The 10,689-nt window shown below is 52.1% G+C and overlaps 1 protein-coding gene across 1 annotated transcript; it reads left to right on the forward strand.

The window, feature by feature from the left end:
* The first annotated feature begins 577 nt into the window (after positions 1-577).
* On the forward strand, positions 578-10,217 carry MS4A10 (membrane spanning 4-domains A10). The gene is made up of 7 exons (XM_016922436.4): positions 578-760; positions 1,219-1,338; positions 2,510-2,566; positions 4,217-4,345; positions 5,796-5,906; positions 8,645-8,763; positions 10,076-10,217. Exons 1-7 carry the CDS (start codon positions 578-580, stop codon positions 10,155-10,157), a joined length of 801 nt encoding a protein of 266 aa, XP_016777925.3. The 3' UTR covers positions 10,158-10,217.
* The last annotated feature ends 472 nt before the right edge of the window (positions 10,218-10,689 follow it).

The raw sequence follows: 10,689 nt of genomic DNA on the forward strand, positions 1-10,689 counted from the left end.
CTGGAGCAGAGAAAGTATTTGTAAATGTTAGCATCGTTAAATATGGACTTCCTGACTCAGTGTTGGCTCATAAAAAGTCCTCGGTGGAAGATATTTTCTTCCCTTCTCTCCAGGAGGCATGGGCACCACCACAGGAGGTAGGACAGTTATTTCCCACCTGCCTTCAGTCACTCTTCTTGGACCAGTGGATGGAGACTGTTTACAAAGCCCCTCCATTGACCTGCACCTCTCGCACCTCCCAACTCTTCCAAACTGCAGTCTGGCCACTTTGGGTGAGCTCTGTCTTCCACTGGTTGTGAAGTTTGCCTGGTCCTCATTTTTCTGCCCCAAAAGGAGCTGTGTCTTTGCAACCCCAGAAAGGCTGTGAGCAGCAATTACTCCCATCTCCAGGGGCCAGATTATTCCAGGTCAAATCAAGACCAGGGGCTGCCAGACAGGGCAACCACAGTTCTGGAAAGATCTGGTCCCGTAAACAGAGGTGATTGGCAGAGGCTCACCCAGGCACAAGCCTCAGAAATGAGACAGGTTCTGACGGCCTTCCTCCCCGTCCTGCAGCCAGGGTCCCCATCCAGCATCAATGAAAGCAGAAGCCACAGTTATTCCCAGCCGTTGTGCTAGGGGGCTCCCATCATGGCAAGTCCTCAGCCCAGTCCAGCCCTGGCAGACAAGTGCACCCCAGAACACGACCCAGCCCAAGCTCCTGGCTCCACACCAGCACGAGAGGTCCCAGAAGAAGAGCAGCCTTCTTAAGGAGCTGGGGGTGAGCATCCACTTCCCAGGGTCCCAGCAGTGGGAGGCAGAGGAGAGGGGGATATGAGGAGGATGCTGGGGGGCCCCAAGGGAAGAAAAGGAAAAGAGAAAGGCTCCGGCTTTCCTGCTGAACATTCATCTGAACTGGAAAAGGCCTTGAAGATTGGAGAGAATCTGCCCACACCTACTACTGCCTTGTGAGGTTTGGACAGGGCCCTGTCCTGGGGAGAATGGCAGGAGAAGGCTGCCAGCTCCAGGATAGACAGCTCCCACCCATGGGGCCCTTGGCAGCTTCAGCTCTTTCTGCAGGAAGTCCTGGGGAGTGGTCCTTCTTAGAGAGCCTGGTCTCTGGGATCCCTAAGAGGACAGAAGGGACTCACCACAGCCCGTAGGTCCAGGGCACTAGTGGCCTCAATTAGAGCCAGTGACCGATGCCCTCACCCCAGCCATTCTCTCTTCCCCACCCAGGCCTTCCACATCACCATCGCTCTGCTGCACCTGGTCTTTGGGGGCTACCTGGCCTCTATAGTCAAGAGCCTTCACCTGGTGGTGCTGAAGTCTTGGTATCCATTCTGGGGGGCTGCCTCTGTGAGTAGAAGGCAAAACACAGACCGGGTGTGGGAGTCTGCAAGGCAGGCCTGGGAGGCCTTGGCATTTGGGACAGGATGCAGGGTGGGATAGAGAGAGCTAATAGGAGTGTGGCAGAAGCGAGGCCCTTTCTCCAGTGTTCCTAGCTCTGCTTCTTTTATCTCAGTCACAATGGAAATAGCTCCTTCCAGGGAGCCCCTGTCAATTCTGAGTCCCAAGAGAGCACTTGGAGGCTATCCATTCTCCCATAATTGAATATGTGCATTTGGCAAAGAGGAGGGTGAGTAGGACCCAGGGACAGCTTCATTCTTCCCTGGCCTTCTGAGCAGCCAGGCTGCCTCTGGATCCAGCTACAGGTGCCCTGTTGGGGTTGAGCTACAAAAACACACAGGTTGTAAGGTGTGGCTCCTGTCCTCCCAAGGCCATCAGCCAGGATGGGAGACAACACTGGACCAGTGCATGCACCATTTCCCAGAAGCTCTACATTCCTTCAGGTCTCCAGGGAGCCCACCCCATTCCTGACTCCCAGGTGGAGTCCTGCCTATGCACTAAGTCCAAGCTCCACGGCACTGTCTTGGGCAAGTATCCCAATCCCCCTTTCACATCAGTCCTCTGTTCTCACTGCCCACAGGATGGGGCTTTCACTGCACAGTGATAGAACTTTCCACACATGCAGTGTTTATTCACCCTGTGCTCCCAGGGACTAGCCCATAGTAGGTGCTCAGTGCACATTGGAAAGAATGATTGCAGAGGTGTTCCCAGAGACCTTGGAAGCAAGAACTCATATCCTCCCAACTGCAAGATTCAAGAAAAGAGAAACAGTCGGGGTAGAGGGGATAGTGCCACTGATCCCAGCGATGGTTTGGGTTTGTAAAATGAGGGAAGCAGGAGGGTCTAGGAGGGAGTTCTAAGTGCAGGGCACACCTTGGTCCAAGGTGTAGAGATGGGAGGAGGTATGGAGGTTTGTGCACATGGGAAGATGTGAGGTGGGGCAGCGCCTTGGATGGGCCACATGGCAGGCAAGAGGAGCTCACTTTGCTGGAGGAATAGTATTCCCTGCCCCACTGGCCGCCAAGGGTTGATTTTCTTGGAGAATAGGGGTGGGGGTGGGAATTTGTGGGTTTTGAGGAACCCCAGCTTCTCTCCTTTGACTTTCAAATCTGTCCTGCAGTTTCTCATTTCAGGGATCTTGGCGATAACAATGAAGACCTTTTCTAAAACTTACCTGGTGAGTGGGCGCACTGAGATCATTCTCTTTCATCCAAGCATGGCATAACTTTGTTAAGGGCATCTGTCTGTAGGGGTGATTGGGAGGGCACTTCTCCAGGACTTGCTAAGAGCAGGCTCTTGCCTTCAGGACAGCAGAGGATGTCCAAGCAGAAGGGTCCAGATGCAGACAGGCTGACAGACTTGGCTGTGGGAGGAAAGGAAGCACCATCTGAAGCTTCTCTCTTTCCAGTGCAGTGAGGTAGAGAAGGAAATGGCTCCCAGGCACCCTGACCCATCCATCTAGGACACAACTTTGCTTCCTCTCAAATCTACTGTGTCTTAATCTTAATCACCACATAACCTGCAAGCCCCAGCCTCCAGCTGGATTTGCATCTACTTCTCCTCTCTAAGAGCCAGGCAGATGGAACAGTGGTCCTCCCTTTTCTGCCCGTGCTGGCCACTGCCCAAACACCTTGCCCTCTCCCCTGCGCACATGGCTCCCATCTTTGACTTACTCCTGACCACTCAAGACAACCTGTATGTCTTGTCCTCCCGGAGATCTTCCCTGACCTCCATGGCTGCCTTCCATTCTCCCACAACTCTGTGGACTTACCTGTCTCTACCGTACACTAAATTATTTCTGGGCAGAATGTGCCCGAGCATAGTGATAGCCCAAGGTGGCCCAAGTAGGCACAGAGTAGACACCTAGCACAAGACTGGATGGGTGGAGGTGGATGGATGATGGAAGGAACATCCCTGTAAATCACAGCTCACACCCAGGTCTTCCCACCTCCCCTCCTTCTGCCCCCGAAGCCCAAGCCAGGTCCTTCCCTATTTGTGTCCCTCAGCCTGGCTAGGCTGTGGTTGCTCCCTACTTTCTCAGAGGGCATACAGAATAGAAGGATGGTTGTGCAGTTTACCCAGCAGAGGCAGGAGATGCTTGACAAAGACGTGCCCATTCCCCAGACCTCACCCTCCTGGGCTGAGCCCCTTTTAGAACCACAGGCCTCTTGCTTTGTATACCTGAGCATAAGGACACTCTTACTGTAAAGAAACCCATTCCAGTATAAAAGGCTACAGATTCCATATGTGCATAGTCTTTCCTCACTAGGAGGATTTGCACTTGGCAAGAGGCTCTTGGAATGATGCTTAACCCGAGAGGACGATGAATACAGGCATTTCAGGAACCATGGCAGGTGGGCGGAGAAAAGGGGCTGGTACTGGGACATGTGAGGATAGGGCACTTTCAGAGCTCCTCCTGACCTTTCTGGTGGGGAAGGGGCTGGATGAGGGGTCACCTGGGTGTCGAATCCCTGACACTTGGCATAGCTGATGTAGGATGGTCGGGGCTGGCTTTGAGCAGGAAATGGCAATAGGGCATCCTTTATTGCAAAGCTCTTGGATCTGAAGGCAGCTCTTGGGTTCTCCCAATTTGTCCCATAGAAGGCAAGGGCCAGCTGGGCCCTCCTCAGTGGTCACACAGGAGCAGCTCAGCTCAATCCTGTGTGAGGGCCTGAGGGGCCAGTGACAGGTAGAGGGGGCCTTGGGCCCAGTGACAGGCAGAGTCTCTCCTGAGGCTACAGAGGAAGCTACTGGCAAGCATGAGGGGAGGACCTAGCCCCAGGTCTCCACCCTTTGGACAGCTGTTACCTTTATTTTTCACCTATAGATGTTGTGCCTGATGACAAACCTCATCAGCCTCTTTTGCGTGCTGTCTGGCCTCTTCGTCATCTCCAAGGATCTCTTTCTGGAGAGCCCATTTGAGTCCCCGATCTGGAGAATGTACCCCAACTCCACGGTGAGTACCCAGGCCTGGAGGGCCCTCTGACTTCAGTGAAGGTGCTGCCTTGGATTTGGCCAACAGGAGGTTTCCAGCTCACAGAAAGCCCCTCCTGGAGCCCAGGTGTGGGCTGCTGGGCCCTTTGCCAACCTGTTTCTGTCCCCTACAAGGTGTGGTGGAAAGGTGGGTGCTGGGCTGCTGACTGGTCAGCATCACTGAATCCAAGTCCACTTTTATAGATTGGGAAATGGGGCCAGAGACGGGGAGGAGGCTGCCTGAGGTCAAGCAGCAACTTGACCGCAAATCCAGGACCACAGCCTAAAACTGCTGATTTCCCAGCCAGGGCTCTAAGCATGGTGTGCCTGGTGGCCCCTGTGATCCGGGAGCCTCCCAGCAGCCTTGCAAAGCTGGCCAAGTCCACTTTGTTACCCTCATCTTCTGGGAGTGAACACTGAGGTCCAGAGAGGCTAGATTAGTGGGTCTTTGATTCCAAGCCTGGTGCTCTTTTCACCATATCACTGCTGCCTCTGAAGCAGAAGGCAGACCACTGGGTGCCTCTGGGCCAGGCTCCAAGAATTCTTTTTTCTTTTTTTTTGGAAGGAGGGGGGAACGGAGTCTCACTCTTGTCACCCAGGCTGGAGTGCAGTGGCACAATCGAGGCTCACTGTAACCTCCGCCTCCCAGATTCAAGCAATTCTCCTGCCTCAGCCTCTCGAGTAGCTAGGATTACAGGCACCCACCACAGCCACCACCATGCCAGGCTAATTTTTGTATTTTTAGTAGAGATGGGGTTTCACCATGTCGGCCAGGCAGGTCTCGAACTCCTGACCTCTAGTGATCCTCCCGCCTCAGCCTCCCAAAGTGCTGGGATTACAGGCGTGAGCCACCATGCCCACAAGGGTTCTGACCATAGTGGTTTGTTATTCCTTATCTCCTCCCAGCACATACACACACGTGCATACACATGCACATCACATGCATGTGTGAGCATGCATGGACACACATGTGCGTGCACACACACACATATACATATGCTTCCCCATCAAATGCATGTGATACTATGAGATGACTCCCAGCTGCACGGCTCTTCCCCTCCTCTGCTGTAAAACATGCTCCCTCACTCTGGGACTAGGTACCCCCATCTGTCAAATAGGCTTGGATCAGATGACCCTAAGGCTACCTTCATTCTTACCAGGGACCCATGAGATTCTCCAGCCCTCAAACGTTAGGCCAATACTCACCAAAGACCCATATGTGCCAGGCATTGAGTGTAGGGCAGTGACCAAGACAGACCAAGTCCCCGTCCCACAGAGACCCACCCTGCCTTCCCCACGCACACCTGGGAGCTGAAGCCCCAACTGCCCTCTGCTGTGGATCTTAGCAAGGACCCCTGCCTGGCTAAGCCCACGTGATGCGTGCAGGCACCCAGTGAGGCCTCACCCTGCCTTCCTTCCCTCTACCCTCTCAGGTCCACATCCAGAGGCTGGAGCTGGCCTTGCTCTGCTTCACTGTCCTAGAGCTCTTCCTGCCAGTGCCCACAGCTGTCACAGCCTGGAGAGGGGACTGCCCATCTGCAAAGGTAAGACAAGGGCTTGTCTTCCCAGGAAGACAAAAAATGGGGGCATGAGGCAGCAGAGAGCTCAGAAAGGAAAGATATGTGGGGGTTACAAGAGGAGCGTGTTTCATTCATTCCTCACGTTGCTGAGCGTTCACTAAGTGACAGCCCACGGTCCAGTAGGGGAGCCAAGGCACGGGGGCAAGAGAGGAGGCCAATCCAAGGAGAAAAGGGTGAGGCTGCCAGAGAGGAAACTCCATGGGTGCCCAGAACAAGAGGCTACTGTGCTGCCAGCTCTGAAGGCCCTGGGGAAATTGCATCACAGAGGCCCGTGGTGACCGGGCAGGATTCGGACCCACAGGCATAGGTGGAAGAGGGACTTTCAGCAGAGCAAGAAGAGCACGAGCACTGGCTTGGAGACAGGACAGAGAAGGCCTAGGGAAGCTATGGTGTGTGTGGAGTTTGGCTGTAGTGGAAACAAGTGACAGAGTCATCAAAGATTGGGCATTTAAGGAATTCCAGGGACTCTATTAAGCATCAATCGATGCATCCATTGATGGATGGATGGATGGATGGATGATGTATGGATGGATATAGACGTGCAGATATACAGATAAATATAGCTGTATTTAACTTTATCTTCTCAATAACCCTTTTTCTTTTGAGACTGAGTCTCACTCTGTCACCCAGGCTGGAGTACAGTGGGACGATCTCGGCCCACTGCAACCTCCGCCTCCCGGGTTCAAGCAATTCTCCTACCTCAGCCTCCCAAGTAGCTGGGACTACAGGCATGTGCCACCATACCTGGCTAATTTTTGTATTTTTTTAAGTATAGATGAGGTTTTGCCATCCTGGCCAGGCTGGTCTCAAACTCCTGACCTCAAGTGATCCACCACCCATGGCCTCCCAAAGTGCTGGGATTACAGGCATCAGCCGTCATGCCCAGCCCTCAACAACCCTTTAAGGTACTTACATTCTCATACTACAGACTAGCAAGCTGAGGTCCAGAGAGGTCACATCACTTCCCAAGGTGAAGCAGCCAATCAGGAAATCCAGGACTCAGCCTGAGCTATGTCCAACCCACAGTCTCGCCCTTGTCTACCCATGGGGATGGCATGGGGCTAGATATATTTTAAAATAGAAGGCAAGTCTCTGCTCACCCCAAAGATCCTGAACAGTTCAGGATAAGGATGTTTTATAAAAGAAAAAAATAAATAAAAAATAAAGACCCTGACCAGAAGTGATCTCCAAGGCTCATTTCTTTAAAGAAAAAAAAATCATATTACAATCTCAACTTTAGAACATTATTTTTAAAAGTGCCAAATCCCCCATAATTCTTCAAGTTTGACACTGATTTTCATGTTAGTGACCTCATCACACACCAAGTGTTCACATAATGCATATATGAGTTGATGGCCTCTGAGTTTCATTTAACATCAAGCAGAGAAGGTGTCTTTGTTAATTCCTAGCTGCCTGACAGGAAGTCTTCTCATTAAGACATCAGAAAGCCAGATAGGGGTCTTGAGTCACTGAGGCCAACCCCACTTTTAAGGATGGGGAAAACTGAGGCCCCATACCTAGCTGCAGCTATGAGCAATAATTGTTCCTATTTATTGACCTTTGCTGTGTTCCAGGCACTGTGCTAGTGCTGCAGGTGGCTGTATTCATTTTCTATTGATGTTGTAGTAAATTATCACAAATTTGGTGGCTTAAAATGACACCTGTATTATCCTACAGCTCTGGAGGTCAGCGGTTTGAAATGAGTCTCAAGGGCTCAAATCAAGGTGTGTCGCCAGGACTGCATCCCTTCCGGGGGCATCGAAAAGAATCTCTTTCCTTGCCTTTTCCAGCTTCTAGAGGCTGCCTGCATTCCTTGGCTTGTGGCTCCTTCTTCCACCTTCAAAGCCAGCATCACAACATCCTCCAATAACCCTGTCTCCCTCTTCTACCTTTAAGGACCCTTATCATCATACTGGGCCCAGAGAGATAATCCAGGAGAATCTCCCAATCTCAAAGCTGATTGGAAACCTTAATTCCATCTGCAACCTTAATTCCTCTCTGCCGTGTGACCAGAGATTAGAACATGGGTGTCTTCTGGGGGCCGTGCTTCTGCCTACTGCACTAGCTAAGACCTCCTTGAATCTCACGGCCATTCTGGGACGCAGGTTCTGCTTTTCCATTTTAAAGAGGAAAAAATGAACCTTAGAAGAGTTAAGTGACTTCCCATGGTCTCACAGCCAGTAAGCGGCCATGCCAGGTTCCCCAATGGGCCCTGTGCCCTCCCCATCGGTAAGGATGGTGCCAGGGACAGGCTCTCCAGCACTGAGTTGGTGCCACCCTCATCACTAATCAGGGATGGAGGTGTGGCAGCAATCATTGGCAGACACTGTTGGCATTAGACCTGCCCCTAGAGTGTATCCTGGCTAGAAGGGACTTGGGTCATTACCTGGCCCAGCCCCCCTCAGGAAACCCAACAGGGTGAGTGACTTGCACCTGGTCACCAGGACACTGGTAGCAGGACGGGAACCAGAGCCCCATCCAGTGACTCCCATGTGGGCCTCCCCCTACTCCCGTTTCAAGAACAGGGAGGGTGGAGGGAGTCACACACTGGTCTATGGAAGTCGCTTCGTCTCTCAAGCCTCAGTTTCCCCACATTCGTGGAGAACTTGAGTCTTCAGCAGTGAACTAGCAGAGAAGTGTTTCGGAAGCAGCCAGTCGCTCCACAGCTGTGAGCAGCAGGGGCGGCGACTTTTCTTTCGCAGAATGATGATGCATGCCTTGTTCCGAACACACCATTGCATCTCAAAGGCCTGCCGGTGGAGCCCCCGCCATCCTACCAGAGTGTGATTCAAGGCGACGCACAACACAAGCAACATCAGAGGTGAAGAGGTTTGGCCCTGGCTCCCCAGACCTTCAGAACCCACGCTTGGCCCCTTCTCCCTGGCATAGATAGAAACCAGTTCCCAGGGGAGCTGTAAGGGGCAAGAGGCTAACAGTGCCGCAGCTAGAACTGCCTGGCCTGGGAGTGGTAGCCAAGGCAGCAATGGTCCTATCCCCTCAGGCACTAGAGGAACTCCCAGGGCCCCCCAGGAACATCTCAGCACCTGACTTGGTTGACCAGAACTACCTCAGCTGAACCTGGGCGCAACCAGGACCCATCACCTTCCCTGCCAGCCTCCAGAGCAAATTCCTGGGCCTGCAGCCCCCCGGTGCCCCCCATGCCCTCTGGCCTCCCTTGCCTGCCTTCTCTGATCAATGGTGGATGCACAGGGGGATATAAGGGCAGCCAGGAAGGAAGGTCTCCAGAGCGGCACAGGCAGGGGCTTCCCTTGCCTCAACCTACTAAGACATCTCTGAGGGAGCCTGTGTGTCTGAATCCCTGGATTTGGGCTGAGGGCAGCTGGGGAGTTGAGTCCCATAGAAACTGTGTACAGTTCTTCCCTCTGAACTAGACCCTCTGCATGAATCTTTTTGCCCTCCTGGACCTCAGTGTCTCCATCTGTAAAGTGGAGGTGCAAGGATGACATGATCCAGGAGTCTCCCAGCTTGAAAGCTCTGAGATCAGGAGAATTCAAGGTTCACAGTTGTGACATCGAGGTTGCCAGTAAAACTTCAGCCTCGGAATTTCAAACCTACTTGTGCTAAGTAAATAATGTGAGGGAGAGGGACCTGCCTTCCTCATTTTCCTAATTTCAGTCATCTGAGGATAGTCTTCAGGATTTTTGCTTATTTGTGAGCTGCAATGTATTCTGGTTTTTTTTCCACACTGATTCTTTTTTCTATATTATTTTAAAGGGGCACTTTGTAGCAGCAAGATATAGGAAATCAGTATCTTTCCATAAACAGAAGCAAACCCCAAAAATAACAAACATGTGAAATAAAACGCAATTTTCCCCTCCAACCCCGTGGTCTCACCCACTGCTTCCCTTCCTCTTGCTAGCTCTGCCCCAGCCACCATGGCTTCCTTGAGGTTCCACAGACACCCCAGGGACACCCCTGCCTCTGAGCCATCACCCTTGCCCTTCCTCCACCTGGATTCTCTTCCCCCAGGTATTTGCAGAGCTCACTCTTTGAATCTTTACTGGGCCACTGACTCTGAGCCAAGTAAATGCTATTTAATCTCAATGTCATTTAATCCTCCCATCGATCTGTGACCTAGCTGCTGTTACTATTAATATCTCCATTTCATGCAGGCTCAGAGAAGTTAAGCAAGTTGCCCCAGACACATGGATAGTCACTGACGGAGCTGGGATCTGGACCCAGACTGCAAACTGAAGAGCCACTGCCTGACAATGCCCAAACTTGGTTGGAGCATAGCCCCTGCTCTCCCAAAGTTGCACTTTCACTGGGAAGATGAGATTTGCACATACAAAAGGCTAGAGCGATGGTCTATACAGCAAAGTCAGCCCTCACAGCTCCTGGGAATCCTGTCCTCTCAGATAAGCCATTTCTTACATAGTTGATGGCTCGATATCTGTGGTAGCCCAGATTGTTTTGTTTTGTTTCGCTTTGTTTTGTTTTGTTTTGTTTTGTTTTGTTTTGTTGAGATGGAGTCTCGCTCTGTTGCCCAGCCCAGAGTACAGTGGCACTATCTCAGCTCACTGCAACCTCTGCCTCCCTGGTTCAAGTGATTCTCCTATCTCAGCCTCCCAAGTAGCTGGGACTATAAGCACACGCCACCACGCCCAGCTAATTTTTATATTTTTAGTAGAGACAGGATTGCACCATATTGGTCAGGCTGGTCTCAAACTCCTGACCTCAGGTGATCCACCTGCCTCAGCCTCCCAAAGTGCTGGGATTACAGGCG

The sequence above is a fragment of the Pan troglodytes genome, chromosome 9 (genome assembly GCF_028858775.2).
Source record: "Pan troglodytes isolate AG18354 chromosome 9, NHGRI_mPanTro3-v2.0_pri, whole genome shotgun sequence".
NCBI lineage: Eukaryota > Metazoa > Chordata > Mammalia > Primates > Hominidae > Pan > Pan troglodytes.